This window comes from Metopolophium dirhodum, chromosome 4 (genome assembly GCF_019925205.1).
Source record: "Metopolophium dirhodum isolate CAU chromosome 4, ASM1992520v1, whole genome shotgun sequence".
Classification (NCBI taxonomy): domain Eukaryota; kingdom Metazoa; phylum Arthropoda; class Insecta; order Hemiptera; family Aphididae; genus Metopolophium; species Metopolophium dirhodum.
In genome coordinates this window covers 35987878-36007274 of record NC_083563.1, presented here as the reverse complement: position 1 = coordinate 36007274, position 19397 = coordinate 35987878, and the positions used below count along the sequence as shown (strand labels likewise).

Here is a 19397-nt window from a genome sequence, read left to right as displayed (position 1 = left end):
TTGTGATCTATATAATGTATGTACTATGTACATGCATAAATGCATACAAATATCAAAATAAATAATTACATACTATTTAATAAAGTTATAAAATTTAATTTTTTTTTTTTTATGTAGATTTGTGGAACAATCTGCATATGTAGGGGTAATATACTCAAAAATTTTAACTTCAAAATGATATAAGTTATAACTTTTAAACTGAGCCCGGCTGACAAATTTTGATGGCATCATTATTTTTAACTCTAAGAAAGTTTTCAGAAAAAATTTCTAAAATTCAGTTGGGAGCTAAACTGCATTGTTATGCCATATTTCAATATATTTGTGTAATAGTGATTGTAAAAAAAAAGTGTTTACTACTAAGTAATATTATCTTATTTATGTACAGCTAGCATATGGTGCCATAGTGGACTAGTGGAGTCAAGTTTTTAGGTATTATTTCTATAAAATACCTATAATGCACCTAATACAGTGGATTTCTCGTAATGTGGGCATTGAATATATGAGAATTTGCGTAATATGGCCAAAATTGTACCTATAAATAATAATGTGTATACTTAAACATGGTTAACCAGTTTTAAAAAAAAAAGTTGAGTTGGGATGATATGACACCCAAACCCCCCAGTAATTAATTACTAATTACACCACTGCAGCTAATAATCTGTTGGATTATCAATTTACAATTAGGCAATGCACCTATACCATGTCTGCATCTATGAAGCTGTTTCAAATATCACATAAAATTTGATGACAATTCAATACCAACTATAACCAGAAGAAAAATTTCATTATAAATATAAAATATCTTAAAAAAAGCAGCTAAGTTTTGTGTTATATACATTTTTATTAACAAATGTAACATAACATATTATGTTAAATTATGTTTTTCTACTATCGCGACTGGTAAGTTTAAAGATCAGTCTCTGAATTTCCCAAATTATGACTTATGTTAGTAAATAATTTTTTTCCAATACCTTAACAAATAATTTACTATTTTAAAGCTATATACAATGTATGTTTAGGTCTTAAATATAATTGCCTAATGAAGAAATTACATATTTACAAACAATGATACAACTTTTGGATAACCAAAATTTATTTGGATTTAATATAGCTATTTAAAAAAATATATTAATAGTATTTGTAAAGAATTATACATCAATTTTGTAATATAGTTCATACAAAACAGACACATTTTGTATATATAATATGTTTATAATATTAACGACTCTTATCTGGCCCTTTAACTTCTATTATGCCTATTACCCCATCCTCGGCGATGGTCATCTTTGTACTCGTCACGAGCATTTAGTCGTTGTCTTTCGTTTTCTTTTTGTTCTTCATTGATTTTGTCTTCTTTATCTTCTTGTTCTGGTTCTGAGGCTTCAGATGGTTGTTGTAAACACTTGGTATTATCAGCAGTAGGTAAATGCCATCTAACACAAGAAAAAATAATATAATAAGAAATTTAAAACTTCAAACATATTTATTTTATACTTACATTCCGTCATTGATACGTTGTTGACAGAATTCTTCGACTGTCATTGTTGGCAAGCTCGGATAGCCAGCACCAAATACTTGTTTTTGCAACTCATTTTTCGTGATAATAATAGGCGTTAAAGGTTTAGGTTTGAGCTTTTGAGATTTTGCATTTTCAGGGTTGTCTTTATTCTCATGTTTCAATTTATAGTGTAAAATTCTCATTTCGGCTTGAAGCGAATCTAATTCTTCCAAAGCTTTGCCAATATTGTATTTCAGTAAAGAGACTATATACTTTCTTCTCATTTCGTCATCTTCAGACTCACGTTCATTCTGTTCCTTCAATAGCTGTAATTGAGATTCCATTAATTTTTGTTCCTTGTAGTTCTTAATTTTTTCGGCACGCCTACGAGCCATGAGAGAAAAGTCCATAGTGGCCTGAGTAGTGGTTTCTTCAGAGTCTGTGTACACAGGTGGTATTGTATGGTCGGCCAAGCCATAATCTTTACACCTACAACACCCCAAAATGAATAATTTAGTCCGTTGACGTGTTTAAACTCTAAAACATTAAAATGACCAAGCACACTTTCGATACATACCTCTGTAGATAATCTCTGAAATATACTTCCGCTGTTTTGACGACGTCCAATCTGTTGCCATTGTTTGTGAGTTTTAGGGCCAGAGACCCCAACATGAATGGCAATAACATGTATTTGACATCAGCCGTTGGTATCTCTTCGATGGTCTCGTTGTTGCTGAACATGCCCGCCGCGGATACGAGTTGTGTAGTGTGCTCCAATATTTTCATGCATTTTATTATCCTGTACTGAAAACAGAGGGTAAAGTCATCAGAAAAACATTAATACGATCACACAAACCTGCGTCCCAGATTCCTTGGCCGGCTCTGTAGACTCGCAAATACTCTCGTAAGACGACAGGCCTTGGTCGAAGCACTCGGACAATGTGAGGTTTTGAAATTCTACAGACACCGACGCCGTCGCCATTTTTAAAGATTTTTAAAATAATATGTTGAAAATTGAGACAAAAAAAGTTTCGGATTCGTACGGCGCTTTTAGTTTTTACCACGGATCTCGGAGTACTGATTTTTATTTTTTATTTGTTTCCCTATTCGGAATGCCGGATGGTTGCAACTTGCAAGTTACAGTCTATGGGATGCACAACATGTTTCATGTAATCTGTGATAATTTTCTTATCAGTCGATACATATTATCATTGTTATTATTATTGTTCTATGATATTATCAGGCCTGCTGATCTATGAGTATTCTACACAGATAACATAATATCAGATTAAAAATTAGCGTAGAGCACGGACCATCGACCATGGACTATATTATAATATTTTAGCCTTTAGGTAGACCGTGGTGTGGAGTAAATAATAAATATGCCAATACCTATTAATTATTAATAAGAAGCAGAAATAATAGTTTAAAGTTTATTTTGTCATGGGCTTAAAGAATACTGGTAGAAATATCAAATAGTACTAATAGTTCAAATTCAAGTTAATACTCAATATTCAATTCCTACTTTGGTTGATTGTAAGATGTTTACGTAGATGTTAGATGACACTTATTGACATTTTAACTTCAAAGATTTAAAATCAAATACTAGAAAGTAATGTCGAATAACATCATGTCCAACAATCCTCTAATTTATGGAGTTGAATTTCAGGTACTTGGATAATAATAAAAAACATAGTTATATGTTGTTGGGATGTGAGTAATTTTATATTAAGCCTGTTTACGTTTTAGGCCAGATCGTTGTGTTCTTTGTACGCTGAAAACGATCAAGACTGTTTTTTAATCGGAACTCAGTCGTTGATCACGTCTAATAATCAAGTACACCTTGTTTAACTACAAGAAGAGACCAATACACTTTGTCCTCAAGTGTGTATTGATAAAATATTGTCACCATTTTTTTTTTACCAATAAATAGTGTAAAATAAGATCAAATTGATGATTAATGTTATTACCATGCATAATAATTATATTTTAGATATATGAGCATAGCTGTGGTGAAATATGGTCATTAGCGTCTTCTCCAACAGACAAATGCTTGATATCTACTTGTTATGCTAGTATAGAACGAGATTGTGAGAAATGTACAGCTTTATGGCGACTGCCAAAGAATGATGGTCATTTAGAAAATGTCATCACTTTTCCTTCAGAGAAGTATGGTACTGATGTTAAGGTATTTATTACAGTTTTTTTTTTCGATTTTAATATTTTAAATTTCATTTAATTTAGGTGACCACGTTTCATCCTACAAATGACGCATACATGTGTTCTGTTATCGATAATAATATAGTGATGTGGGATGTGGGTGAAAGTGGTGTAAAAATTGTATGTACTGCAGTGTTGGATGGTAAAGGTATGACATTTTGTATTTTACTTTGAGACAAAAATCGCATGGAGTCTAGATGGAGTTCATACTCAAATTATTAGGTATAATAAATGTTTGATGAACTAACTTAACAAATGTCTTAGCTAGTGTGTGCGATTTATACATTTACCGTGCTGTTCTGCACGCAATTCGTTGTTCGCTTGCGCCGAAATACAAGCTATTTTGTTCTTGCCCGCTTGCATGCGAATCAGCTAGGACATGGCGTAAGAGGATGTGATGCTCGCCTGTGTTGTCTCGATCTTACAAGTGCGTAACATAGCAAATTATATGCTCAGCAGAACACGTGTAGCTCTGTTAGCTTAAAAATTGGAGTGAATTGACCTCATACAAAATTTAAAGGTAAGAATATTATCCAAGCAATATCATACTCTGCTTTAATTATATTTTAATTTTAAAGCAAGTAATTAGTATTTTAAAATTGTAAACTGTTTGTATATCTTAAAATACCTACTCATAATTCAACTCGCTTTAAAATTAAAATATAATAAAAAGCATATAATATTGCCTAGATAATAATCTTACCTTTAAATTTTATAAGAGGTCAATTAACTCTAGTTTTTTAATTAATAGAGCTGCACGTGTTCTGTTGAGCATATAATTTGCTATGTTACACACTTGTAAGACAGAGAAAACACATGCGGGTATCACGTCCTCTTAAGAATTATGATATTTTCAAATAATACATTTTAAGCGCAAATTAATAAAACTAAAAAATTTCTTTACCATATGTACAAGACACATTACTTATATTTGTACTTTTTAATAGTTTAATGTTAAACAAAAAAAAGATTATTTTTTAGTTATAGTAAAAAATATATTGTACATGTTGTAAATATATAGTTGTTTTCTGATCTCAAATGTTTGAATGTAATGTGTTCTTATGATAATAATATTGAAATAATTTCAGAGATTTTGATTTTAATCCAAATCGTCAATACTATATGGCAACATGTGGTGATGATGGATATTCTAAGTTCTGGGATATACGTAATCCCAGACAACCTCTGATATCCCGTGCTGACCATTCTCATTGGATTTGGTCTCTTAGGTAATAAAACACAATCATATTATAATGAAATACACTACATTAATTACTATTTAGTGAAAATATATTTTTCTTGAAATGTTTACTATTTTTATACTGCTTTGTAATTATATAGTATTTCATATTTTATCATTAAAAGGCCATTAAAACGTAACTTTGGAGACTTTTTATTTTTCTTCCGTATCAGAATATTTTAATTTTATGAAATACTAAATATATTTTATAACAATAATTTATTTATAATGCATATTAAACTATATATTTTAGGTTTTATGAAACCTAACTTAGACAATTTCATATAAAATAAATAGTGAAAATTACAGTTAATTTTGAACATAATGATCAATTAGTGAAAGTAAAAAAACATGGTATTTCAAGTTAAACTTTTAATTTGAAAACCTAAATGCAACTAACAATTTTTAGATTTATTTATTTACTTTATTTTTGTGTTTAACTTAAACAACCATCATAATATTTTGTTTTGTTATTTGATTGTTTTAGATATAACCCAGTTCACGACGAATTAATTGGAACAGCTTCAAGTGACGGTCAAGTCCTTATTACATGTTTAACTGGAATTTCTTCATCAGCTGTTGAAAACGAAGACATAAAAACAAAATCTTCAATTGAAGATAAAATAGTAGCCACGTGTGATCAACACGAAGATTCTGTGTATTGTGTTGAATGGTCCTCTGCAGATTCATGGATATTAGCTTCTTTAAGTTATGATGGTCGCTTATTGCTTAATAAAGTACCAAAAGACGAACAGCTTAGAATTCTATTGTGAACTTTGCATTACTGTTTTCTTTAAGCATGAATTGTATAGGAACATTATCCATTGTAAATAAACATTCAATTATTGTTCAAAATTAAATTATGTCTATGAATTTTAATTAAAAATATATTAAGGTGTATACACATATTACAAAATATATAGTTATGTAAAGTGCATTTTACACACGGTTATTGACTATCTAGTTATCTACCTTGATTTTACTGTAAAAATTTGTAATTATTGGCTTCAAAATATATTATATTCAAAAGCATATTTTATATTTTAGTTTTTACCAAAGTTTGTTTAAGATATTTCTCTTGTTACTGAAAATTATAGTGTACAACTATTTACCACAACTTATAAGCAGTATTTGGAAAGTTAACTTGAAAATTTAATTTGTTTGATGTTTACATTCAAAATTTTTTAAAAGGAATATATTATTATTTTATTGACTTACTTAAAAGAATGAACATGTTTATTTGGTCATTTCTTTAAATTATTGTTTTATAAATTTTTAAATTAAATTTTGAGTGAGGCATCATTTTTAAACAGTTGGTTTTTATGTATGTAATAATAAAGTCTAACATAACTCTATAAAGTAAAAATTAATTTATCAGTTGTTAAAGTATTATAAATTTCCAATATAAATTATATAACATAAGTCTTAACATTGTTAGCAACCAGTAATTTTAAGTAATTTCAAACCTGACCTATTTTACCCTTTAATAAAATACAGGGTTCTAACAACATATTAATAACATCCAAAAAATAAATAGTAGTTAGTAGCTTGTATAGTCGTTTTGAACACATACCTGTGCTTTTAAAGTTGTATAAATATTAAAAAAATATCTTAAATATCATATAATAATACAAATTTTTTAATATCACCATGTGCGTACAATAAATAATACTATTTAAAAAAAATTACATTTGATCAAAATTGTTTATGATTTTTAAAAAAATGAATTTCGTTTCATCGTCTAATTGATGTAGGTAAGTGATCGCATGTTTTGTATTGCTATCTAATTTTGAACATAGACATTTTTTCCAAACGCTGCTTATAAGTTATAATTTATTACTAAGTAGTAAGTAGATACAGCAATATTATATCTGGCCATATTAGTATAGACAGTGGCGGGCCGCGGGCGGTTGCTATCCTCAAATAATTGTGTTACTGTCGTTACTGAGGATAACCGATGACTGCCCACTTACAAGCAATTATTAGAAAATACAAATTACCAATATTCAATCAGTGGTCACATATTTTTTTATTTTTTTAGCTTAAATCTAACCAAATATTAGAATTTTCTATAAGTATTTAAAGTTCAAATTTATAAAAAAAAAAAACTCATCCAAATCACGAAAATTTGCAAATTATTTTGTACCTAGGTAAAAATGTATATGTTCAATTTTTATAACTAAGAGTTGAACATTTAAAACAAGATTTCTCATATTATGTAATTTATACTGTAACAAAAAATTAAAAAAAATTAACTATTTAACATAGTTTTTTGTATAGATATTTTTAATTTAAATTTGGATACAATTAGATATTTAAATGAAGAATAATAATATTTTAGTTATTTTTTTATAATTATTATTATTATATATATATTATGTATGTGCACTCATACTTGTAAAGTACCTAAATTGTTATATTTTATACACATAATAGTCACAATGACATTTTAAAAAATAATTTAATCCACTGTATTACTAATAGGCAAAATAAATTAGGTAGGTACTTTTATGGACTATAGGATAATCAGCACTTTGTATAAATTAATATTTTATATTAAATTAATATTCTATTCTATAAAAAGGTTAGGTTATGTTCGGCTATAGTGTCCGAGTTGCACAAACTACTATTATAGTATTATTGTCTATTAATCAAGACATCAAGTAATGGATTTTTAAACATTTAAGTTCCTCTAATATAAAACATTATCTAACCACTATTGGTCCATTAAACGTTGACTATTGATTTCAGCAAATAACATATCGTTGCCGTCGTTGTCGACTAACTTGACGCGTTACTTATGTAAAGTATCCATTTATATTATAAATTAAAGAATATTAAATCACTAGCGTTTTGTTTAAAATAAGGGATATTTTGTTCTAATATATTAATTGTTTATAATTATATATTTTTACAGTGTCGTTCTCGGGAATTTTTAATGGGGGTTATCGACGTAAAAATATGGCCAATAAGGGGTATTTAACCCCTCTCCCCCTTGAGTACGCCCAACACTCGTGCATTGTCGTAATAATATAATTCACAAACTTTAAGTTTTTTAATTGCTATATGGGCTTAAGTTAATTTAAATGTTATTTGGTAGAAGAGTATCATTTTTGCGTCACGGTGTTACTGACCAGTGAGCAATTACTGGACAGTGGACAGCGTAATAAACGATCGGTTTTGATGTTTGACCAATAAGTAATAATCATATATTAACATTTGACGCATATATATAATACGTATATAATATGGTGCTATGATGAATTGAAAGGTCGTGCAACTAGCAATACAAGTGGCAACTGCGACCGTTATTTTAATTTAACCGCCGGTCGGACGTCTAACGTCGGCACTCGGATGGGATAGGTGATCTGTATTCTGGATTCTGTAAGATGGCGGGAGGGGGAGGTATTGGCTCCATCTCGTTTTTCGATTTCGAAATGACTGGTGTGTGACAATAATATTAGTGTCGCAGCGCTTTTACGTTGGCAGCACTTACGGATCCGCGCGTCCGTGGTAATTTTCGTTGCTTTCATTTTGGCAACCGACATCGACCAACCGCGCAGCGTCGTTTGTCCGAGCGAGGGACACCACCGCCATCGCTATGCGTGGTGAAGGCCGGGTGGTGAGTAGTGATTACTGATTAGTTACTACAACTGTAGTACTGTGTCGTGGTGGTGGCTGGTGGTGCTGCCGTCGTAGTGGTGTTTATGTAATTGTGTCTCAATCAAAGTCTCCACTCACTATATAGTGTTGTACTATACATAGCGTTGTACACTGTAATATTGTAACTCTGTATAGTGTACACTAGACGTCTGAACTGTTCAGTCGCGACTTGTGAGACCGCGGCCGCCGATTCGAATTTGCGGTGGTGCTCCGTCGACCGTTGTCGTCCAATTACTCGCTTGTTTTGTACTCTTGTCCCAGTTTCAATTCAATATCGCGTTGGCCGTGTGTCAGAGAGGTCGTCGTACGCCGTCGCGTGTCGTCGTACGAAAATATAACATAGTAAATAATAATAGTAACACATAATAATAGTATTAATAATTGAAAAATAGCCGATAATACTTAATACGATTATTATTTATTAATATTTAGTATGGTAGTAGTAGTAGCAGTAGTGCATGCGGTGAGGAGGGAAAGTCGGCAGTCCAATGATCTACATAACTTTTACTGTTTTAATAATAAATAATCACGCATAGTAATTAATCGCGAGTTGCGACGCTTCGTTGTCATTAGTCATTATTAAAATAGTGTTTTTCTCGACGGTTCCATCAGCTGTCCGTGGCACGTACCCGTGTTTTTAACGACGTCCTACAGTATTTTTTTTCTTAATTTTTTTACCCCCTCCCGTTTTGAGACCGTGCTCACCGAGTACCGACACAGTGACACCGCCGTTTGAGGCATACAAAATTGTTTCCGCAGTACTGCAGTGGTGCAATGCAAGTGCAGTACGCTGTGCGCGACATTTATTTTGATGACAATACCACAGTAAACGTTGTCAGCCGTTCGATATCATTGTTTTGTAATTATATCGTCTTCTGTTTATAGATTATTATTAAGGTGCCTATATCGTCTATTGTTTATAGTTCAATATTGAGGTGCCTATAATATCGTGGCACCAAGTCGCTCATTTCCTCCTCTAGGGGAATAAATCGTTTTTTTTTTTTTTTTTTTCAAAAATTACAGCATAATATTATAACGTATATTTATTGTTATTGCCATTGCGTTTTGTTGTTGCCCAGCAAATCGTACGCTGTCAAACGAACGACACTTACCTACATCACGATGTTGTCGAACGCCAATCGTTTCTCGTCGGCCACGCTCAAAGGATTTCAAAGGTAAAAAAAAACTTTCAAATATACTACCACCTACTGACGTTTATGGTGGCTACACCTACAACTGAATTAGGTATTTAAACAGGGTTTTCCAGTAACCAATGGTCTGATGTTGGGTTAGAGACCGAGATGACCAAATGTTTCACACAAATACATGCATGGTTTGCATTTAAAAACCTAAATTTAATGTCGTTTATTGGTGTATTTTGTGTACCCATTAAAACTAATTCTCTCAAAAACGACTCATTAATTGATTTAAAAACTTAGGTATTCCAGGCTGTGTAGATATTAATGCATTTAGGGTTGGTTGTGTCAATAACTTCAAACTTTTATAACTGATTACAGGTTGTTACACCTATCCGTGTATACATTATAGGTACATACACTATTCAAACTTAAAGAAGATTGTTTATAAATATATATTTCCAAATTTCAAGTGTTTACAATTGTCTTTTATTAGTAAAGAGTTTACGTTTAGAGAGCTGAGAGTGCTTGAGAACCAATTATCAATGTTACCTATGGTCATGGTTTTTAAATTTATTTTACAACAAGTTACATAACCAGTATTGTTATGTAAATAAATAATTAAGATAAACAAAACATAATTTTTTAACTGGTTGATACCTACACAGTTAAATTTATTGTTATGCTTTAAAAATGTATGGGTTTTAAATTATTAAAATTAATAATTATTTTAGTTGACAATAATTGACATGTTAATAAATAAATTTAAGAAGGAATCAATTAAAATAAAAAAATAATTATTTTAAACATACAATTATTAAAACAAACATATATGTTAAATGCATATCAAAAAAATTATAGTTTTTATTATTTTACCATATTTTGCCCAAGATTTGTTGACTAGATTTGAGGTATAATATTAGTATGTAAAATAGAATGTTTGAATACTGGCAAACTTTCCAATTCTAAAATTGTAAATAAAAATCAAGACCTCTAATGGATCCCATATTTTATATACAATTAGACTAACCTCAACTGTTTCATTTTCGTAAATGTGTCAAATATATATTAATACAATAGGATTGTTTTATTAATAGTTGAAATAAAACAATATTATGTATTAAAATTATTTTGGTGGGTGTTTCACTCATTTTAAATATCTATTTAAAACATGTATGAATAAATGCTAGTCGACACATGATCAACCTTGACCAGTATTTTTAACTGAAGACATTAATAACGTTGACCAAAATAGACTGATAAATGAAGATTTAAAATTCTATACCAAATCAAATATATACGAAATATTAACTACCAGGTCTTGTATACCGAGTTGTAAAATATACTTGAACAAATGGAACAATCAAATATCTTATCTACCTACATTATAATATAAATGTACATAATATTCATATTTTGGATGAAATTTAATTTATTATTTAATTTTTAGCTTATGTTGCCGAAGCATTGGATCCCTTTCACTGCCTAAAATTAAAGACTTCACTGTAGAAAACGAACCACTTTTAGGTAAGCAAATGTAAGTTATATTAGGTACTTTCTTCCTCATAAATGTTACCTACACAATTAATAGAAATATTTATGGTGTTCCCTTTCACTGCCTAAAATTAAACACTTCACTGTTGAAAACTAACCACTTTTAGGTAAGCAAATGTAATTTCTATTAGGCACTTTCTTCCTCATAAATGTTACCTACACAATTAATAGAAATATTTGTGTGTTGTGTAAAGTAAAAAATAATATGTAAAGAAAGTATAATATACTGGACCAAATTTTCGATTTATTAGAAAAAATATTTATCAATCAATTACAATAATTGTTAAATGGTTTTTTATTTAAGGTCAAAGTACCATGATATTAAGAGCTTTATCTAAAAAAATATATAGTAATAATTTAAACAGCTTATTGAAGCTCTTATAATTATCAGTTACATACAACCTGTCTAGTAATTACTTATTTAATTATTTTAAAACAATATAATTATACTCTAAATATAGGTTTTGAATAAAATAAGGTAATGTCTACAATTAATATATTTCTAGTATTGTAGCTAATATTGTTTCTTAATTTTTGCCTTTAATATGAATTCAAAGTTTTATTTGATTTTAATTTAAAGGTTCAATTGTAAAAGTATTTGTTTTTAGTTAATTAATTACTACTTTATAACACCATATTTATATTTATTTAGAATACTTGCCTGGCAGCAAAGAACGCAAAGAAATCGAAGCAGAATTAAAACGTTTGTCTAATAATGTGGAAGATGTACCTATTATCATTGGTAATGAAAAATTCAAGACAAAAGATGTTAGATATCAAGTTATGGTAAGACATTTTGGTGTTATTGTATAGTTATATTTATTTATTGTATACCTATGTATTTAATTATTTTGATAATAGCGATGCTATTAATAAATACTATATAACCAATAAATAAATATATTTTAAATTACATTTGAAAATTCTTAATCAAATATATGATTCATTTTAAAATCTATAAAATATATATGTTAAATTTGACTATATAAGTATTATGATCTACCAAATAGTTTTTTTATCTGAAGGGTTTTTATTTTATCATTTGTATCTTTTATTTATTCTGGTATATATTTGGACTTTACTCATTAATAGTTAATATCTCCTGTTCTTTTACTTAGATTTATGAATATGTATAGTTGATGGGGTAGATTAAAATAATATTATATTTTTAATTAACATATTCTAATGACATTACACTTTGTTTTAGCCACACAATCACAGCAAGAAAATCGCAAAATTTTACTATGCATCATCAGTAAGTATTTGTATTTATTAATAAAATATCAATAACCAGTTTTATTAAGTTTTGTATATGCTCAAAAGGATTTAGTAGCAAAAGCAATTAAAGTTGCTACTGAAGCTCAAACAAAATGGGATACTGTGCCTTTGGAAGAAAAGATAAGAATTTGGCTTAAGGCTGCTGACTTGATGGCGACAAAATATAGAATGAAATTGAATGCAGCTACTATGCTCGGTCAGTCAAAAACAGTTATACAAGCTGAAATTGATGCATCTGCTGAATTAATAGATTTTATCAAGTTTGTTAAAATTGTGAATATAATTGTTGAAAACTATTCAACTAATATTAATCAAATTATAGGTTAAATGCATTTTTTGCCAAGGAATTGACAAAATATCAACCAATTAGTGAAAATAAAAATGTCACATTAAACAGTTTGCGTTATAGAGGTCTTGATGGATTTGTTGCTGCTGTGTCTCCTTTTAATTTTACTGCAATTGGTGGGAATTTAGCGTACACTCCTGCTTTAATGGTAATTACCAATTATTGATTTTCAAATAATTTTTCTTATACCTATTAAATTTGTAATTTTATTTTTTAGGGATGTTCTGTTTTATGGAAACCTTCAGATACAGCCTTGTTATCAAATTGGGTTATTTACGAAATCATGACTGAAGCAGGAGTTCCACCTGGTGTAGTTAATTTTATCCCAGCAGACGGTCCTGTATTTGGTGATACTATTACTGCATCTCCACATTTATCGGGTATCAACTTTACTGGATCTGTTCCGTAAGAAATGTTATTTATAAAATGTATGCTACTGTGTTTAACTCGGGCATTATGTTTATTGTCTAGACATACAAAATATAGTATTGTTTTTAACATAAAAGTTAAACGTAAATTTATAACTCAATCTACTATAAATATTTTCATATATTTCTTACTTACCAAGTAAAAATAAAAAATGAATATCTTGTCCCTCCTTTGCCTGATTATAGTTATTGGGTATTAAAATATTGTGCTAAATTATTTCCTTTAAAAAAATTATCACAAATGAACAGAAAACATTTGTTTGCTAAATTTCTGTCCACCTGTAGAAATAATCATCTTGAAATGTGTAATCGTTTGAATCAATAACAGACTGATTATCTCATGTTTAATATTTTGTAAAATATTTAATGAATATTAATGTATTACGTAGTGGTGTATATAGAAATAATTTTTGGGATGGGCTATAGTAGATAGAAACTAGCAAGTAATCTATTACTTAGCGGCTATTGTCTACTATATATTTAACAGTTTCTATAAATATATTTGTATTTGTTATTTTTCAACAGGCTATGAAAATTATAACTTATAATAGTACCAAATAAAATGTATTGTTGTTCTATTTTTAAAAAGACTTATTTCGGGGGGGCTGTAGCCCACTAGCCCTTATATACGCCACTGGAATAACGCATAGTGGTTTTTGAGATCTTATAAAATTCCTCATAAATACACACAATATTTAATTTTTAGAAAAGTATTCTTCTCTTAAATATGAATTTGAAAAAAACCTAAAATACTTAACAATGGTACATTTAAAAAAAGATTTTTTTTATATAAATGTTTATATTTAGGTAAATCATTAATATTATTTGGATTATTAAATTTGTTTGTTCCATTGATGTGTAATGTAATATCATAATAAATGATTATTTTTTTCCTAGGACATTTAATCGACTATGGACCCAAGTTGGAAAAAACATTAATAGCTATGTTAACTTTCCAAGATTGATTGGAGAATGTGGAGGTAAGAATTATCATTTTGTTCATCCGACAGCTGATGTGACATCTGTTGTTACCGGCACTATTCGATCTTCATTTGAATATTGTGGTCAGAAGTGTTCCGCCTGTTCCAGACTATACGTTCCCCAATCTTTATGGCCTAAAGTAATATTGTTATTTATGGTAACTCTTATATTACAATTTTAACTGTGTTTTTCTTAAATAGATTAAAGAAGGACTACTTGAACTCCGTAATAAGTTGAAAATTGGGGATGTTAATGAATTTGATTCATTTGCTTCAGCAGTTATTGATGACAAAGCGTTTAATCGTATTACTGGATATATTGAACATGCCAAGAAGTCTCCCAATTTGGAAATAATTGGTGGAGGACAGTACGACAACAGGTAATTAATTAAAATATATTTAAACTTAATATTTTATCTTTGTGTATAATATTAAATATTTCCGTTCTAGTAAAGGATATTTTATACAGCCAACTATAGTTGAGACTAAGGATCCTTTAGATAAAATTATGACTGAAGAAGTTTTTGGGCCCCTATTGACTGTTTATGTTTATAAAGATTCAGAAGTTGATAAAACAGTTGATCTCGTTATTAGTTCTACACCTTATGCATTGACTGGAGCTGTATTTGCTCAGGACAAGTAAGAAAATCAAATACAAAAATATTTGTACTTATTTATTGGTTTTTTTTATTCTAACAGGAACTTTTTAAAAAAATCTCTTGAAACATTAAAATACTCAGCTGGTAATTTTTACCTTAATGATAAGTCTACAGGCTCTGTAGTAGGACAACAACCATTTGGTGGAAGCAGAATGTCAGGTAATTTGGAATAATATTTGAATTTAACAATGGGTTATTTACTTGGAAGTTATAAGTCAATATATATAGTTGTTGTAGTCATGGGCGGAGAAGTACTTTTATTACCTTAAAAAAATGATTCGCAACATTTTTTAAATCAAATCTAGAGTTGTTATTTTGATGCACTTAGCATTATTTTCCATGTGATGCTCGTTTTATAATATATATGTTAAAATGTACATTTGAATCAGAATAAGAAGTTTTTGTTGCATTTTTTGACAATTTTAAATTTTAAAGTAATTGTTATAATTTTTTTAGAATGTTTAAGGGCATTTACACTAAAATCCGTGTTTTTTTAAATTTCATTTAAAGATTTACTGAAAAAGTAACTTTGTACAGGTTAACCGGGTTTTTACCTAATCAAATGTTATTAATCGCAATTTTTGAACAAATTTATATGATGTGAAATCGAGATTATGAGTGGCAACAGATAATGAGAATAATTCTTGTCATTTTTATCAACACTTGCTGCAAAAATTAATTATTTTACTTTTGTAATTTATTTGATTGTACATATTTATTTATATATACACTATTTAGTACATATAGTGGGTGTGTAATATACCCCTACAGGCTACAGGTATGGTCATGGATATGTATAATGAGACCCCCGATGAGGTATACAAATAGGTTTAAATACTGGTATAGACTGTACTAGTATTATGAAATAACAATTTTTTTAAAAACTTTTTTGGGGATAAGGAGATTAGTTTAATTTTGATAGATAATTAATACAACTCAGTATGACAACTCACTGATGTTTTTTTTTAAATAATATTAAATATATTAATCATTATTATATTTAAATTCAGTTCAGTATAGTTCTATTTTATTTCCTTTAGTTTCTTTAGAATATTGTTATTTGTAAATTTGCACATTTATTGTTTAATTTTTTTTTGTTTCATTAAAATAATTATCTAATACTGAATTTATTTTCAAACTACATATTATTTTTGTACTATTTAAATGTAACTGAATAAATAAATAAAAAAAATTGTTTAAAAAACTGACAGACTAATGTCCTAATGTCAAATTACGTCATATGGCTGTTAACGTCTGGGGGTCAAATATCTTATCTTGATATTTTTTCAGTTTAAACACCATTATGTTTCTTTCATGTAAATGTAGTAGAAATGTAGTTAGTTTCTTAAGACCGTTTCAAGATGTACAATATAGAATATTACTTTTTTCTTGAAAATTCTATGGTGTCTTTCAGTGTTTGGTTAATTTCAGAAATTCATTATAAACTTAAATTTTAAATAAATAATTTTGAATGTCCGTTTTTGTTTCCTTATATAACATGATGTAGCGGCTAAATTAAAAAAAAATTGAGAATGGTGATGGTGAGATGATTGATAAGTTCTTTTTATTCTCTATATAGGTAATATGCTTCATCTGACGTATAATGATGCAGTATTTGTTTACAATAATATAAACTAGCATAACAATTAAATTGATTGAATAATACTAATTAATTCTGAACTCATGATTACAATTATATAATATAATATTAATAGTTTTATTATTTTATAATTTTATAATTTCTTATTTTAGGTACAAATGACAAAGCTGGTGGTCCACATTATGTTCTACGATGGACGTCACCTCAATCTGTTAAAGAAACATTTGTACCGTTGACCGAATGGAAATATCCTTACATGGATTAATAATGTACTGGTTTAAACAAGATCTAGTATTTTGCTATATGTTCACTATAACACTAGGAAAACTGTGATATCGATTGAATCCCATACTACTAAAGTACTAATAAGATAGAAAAAAAGAAGCAATTCCTTTATATTTTATAGGATAAATACTATTTAGAGTTTTTTAAAATAATCTGAAAGAATCTTTCAAGTTACACATACAAAGTATGAGAGATTCAATTAAAAATAATTTTTTTTTAAATTTATTAATTTTTTTCCATCTTATTGATATTAATATTTTTCCTACTGTAATGTTGATACACCCATTTTTGAATCCACTGGCTAATCTTTAGCTTTAGTATTATTACAGTTTTGAAAGTATACTGAACTAAACTGTTAATTGTAAATAGTGATGTTCATCACTATATGATGCTGACCGATATTGGTCTGATAAATTTATATTTAACAATAATGTTTGTTTATATTAAACTTTATAATTTAAATCTGGTTATTAATTTAGTGATGATAAAAGGCCTAGTAATGTGTTAATTATATTAAAAACCAGAGAATTCTTGTAATTAGAGAATAAATGTATTTATATCATTGAAATAGTTTTTTAGTACCATACTTCAGCTATAATCAATTTATTAGTTACTCTACTTTCAAAATTCTATTTTTATCTAATTAAAAATGTTATTGTATGATGTAAATATGAGAGTTTTTTTGCAGTGTATACGCACTCATATAATATAATATTGAGAAAATTAAATTTAAATTAGAAAATTTGTTGTGAATAGAGTGATGGTAATTGGTGTCAAATGAATTGCTTATAAAAATTATATTTAAAATTAAAAATTTTTTTGAAATATAACATCATTTTTTATATGGGTTACAGCACTCCAAATTACTATATTTTATTTTATTTCACCTGTTAGCTATTTGCATTTTAATTTTAGATCATTACAAAATATTTATCTTTTATTATTATAATTTTTTTTTAACATTTAAGGTTAAATTATAGACATGCTACTTTATTACGATCTGGATGATTATCATAGGAATATGTTTGTCTCGTTGGTTTTTTTTTATTATTAAAGTCTGATGAATTCTATCAATTAATTAATCATGTTTTTATGTATAGTATTTAAAAATCCAATATTTTTCAAATAAAATATAATATGTATATTATTAAATTTATGTTTTTGTAACTGCTGTGATCAATGACCAATAGCAATAGGATTCGAAAGTTACAGAAATTAATTTGATAAAATATGCAAACAAAAATCATTCAAAATTAAAAAATAAAATGATTACATTTATTATTTATTATTTTTTATTAGTAACATTATAGTATAGGTATTAAATATTTTTTTTTTACTGTGGACAATTTGAATGTTTAGTTTGTATGTCAATCTGTAAACAAAGAAAATACTATAGTATGAGATAAGTCTAATATCTAATTCAGTAGTTGTGGCTTTGGCATCTTTTTATTTTTACCTAAGTTAGCCAATTCAACAGAATATAGAATTCTCATATATTAATTATTAATACTAATTAGTCAGAATTACTAAATTTTCAAATTATTATAATAGTCCTCATAAGTATCTTTAAAACTATTATCTTGAGTCTTATTATAGTTACCTACATAAAGTTTAGAAATCTTCATATTAAAAAAAAGGTGGGCAAGCGAGTAACCGCTTTGCTGTAAGTACGATAGTTGTTGTGTGGGTCACTGTTGTAATGAATGGTGATTCAATGATAAAAAATCTTTGTATATGAAAAACAATTTTGAGTGAAGACGATCTGTAAGCCTATATTAATAAATATAATATTGTCAATTAGGAACCCAGGAATAATATTTTTAAATTACAACATAACTATTTATTACGTTATTTTTCGTTTAAATATATATAATTTCATCCAAATTTAAACTTCAAATGTCTACAAAATAAACTGATTACATATTCTTAGGTTACCAGCTACTGTACAAACTGGTAACTTACGTGGAACCTTGTTTTGAACAATTTTGTCAAAATTTGAATTTAAAATGCTTATAAAAAAGAATCTTGCATGTGTATTTTTAATATTTTTAAACTGATATTGTAACGATGTGTAAGGAGCCTTGTATCAAATTTTCAAGCTTTTTAACCTACAATTACTATTTTACTGACATTTATAGATAAAAAAACTGAACAAATTGAAAATTTTAAATGTGTCTAAACAGCTCAAAACGAGCCAAAATATTTTGAAGTAAAGAAAATGACAAAACAAACGTTAAGTGTACATTTTAAGTACCACCTACCTGCGGTTATATGTTTTTGAATTACAACAAAAAAAGAAAATCGTTCCATGATAAATCAAGTGAATATGTATCTACATTCAATTTTTTTTGGAGTTACCAAAATCCAAAATCGATTTTGTCGAGGACTTATTTTGCGTAAAATAATTCCCCGTTTTCCTTAATTTGTTAATTTGTTTTTTTTCCCGGTGCTTTTGAAAGTATTGGGTGTTTTAACCTAATGGATAAATCAACTGGATTCACTTTCCCACC

The 19397-nt window shown here is 28.1% G+C and overlaps 2 protein-coding genes and 1 pseudogene across 6 annotated transcripts; 2 read left to right on the top strand and 1 right to left on the bottom strand.

Annotated features, from left to right (window-relative positions):
- Positions 1–1075: 1075 nt before the first annotated feature.
- Positions 1076–2658, bottom strand: LOC132943473 (immunoglobulin-binding protein 1b-like). Of its 2 annotated transcripts, none has more exons than XM_061012485.1 (4): positions 2355–2658; positions 2076–2302; positions 1499–1987; positions 1076–1433 (listed from the first exon to the last, which is right to left on the bottom strand). In XM_061012485.1, exons 1-4 carry the CDS (start codon positions 2478–2480, stop codon positions 1241–1243), a joined length of 1035 nt encoding a protein of 344 aa, XP_060868468.1. In that variant the 5' UTR covers positions 2481–2658; the 3' UTR covers positions 1076–1240. The 2 variants fall into 2 exon arrangements, with proteins under 2 accessions (XP_060868468.1, XP_060868469.1); XM_061012486.1 differs by having other exon boundaries at positions 2076–2297; positions 2355–2492.
- A 136-nt stretch (positions 2659–2794) lies between these two features.
- Positions 2795–5895, top strand: LOC132943474 (EARP-interacting protein homolog; annotated as a pseudogene).
- Positions 5896–8611: 2716 nt separating this feature from the next.
- On the top strand, positions 8612–17457 carry LOC132942678 (delta-1-pyrroline-5-carboxylate dehydrogenase, mitochondrial). 4 transcript variants are annotated; one of them, XM_061011275.1, is made up of 13 exons: positions 8612–8963; positions 9704–9796; positions 11208–11284; positions 11964–12097; positions 12519–12566; positions 12635–12849; positions 12912–13083; positions 13153–13340; positions 14261–14483; positions 14545–14723; positions 14794–14982; positions 15043–15161; positions 16755–17457. In XM_061011275.1, the coding sequence occupies exons 2-13, from the start codon at positions 9744–9746 to the stop codon at positions 16865–16867; spliced, it is 1710 nt and encodes a 569-aa protein (XP_060867258.1). In that variant the 5' UTR covers positions 8612–8963; positions 9704–9743; the 3' UTR covers positions 16868–17457. The 4 variants fall into 4 exon arrangements, with proteins under 4 accessions (XP_060867258.1, XP_060867256.1, XP_060867257.1 ...); XM_061011273.1 differs by having other exon boundaries at positions 9701–9796; XM_061011274.1 differs by lacking the exon at positions 8612–8963 and having other exon boundaries at positions 9011–9796.
- Positions 17458–19397: the final 1940 nt, after the last annotated feature.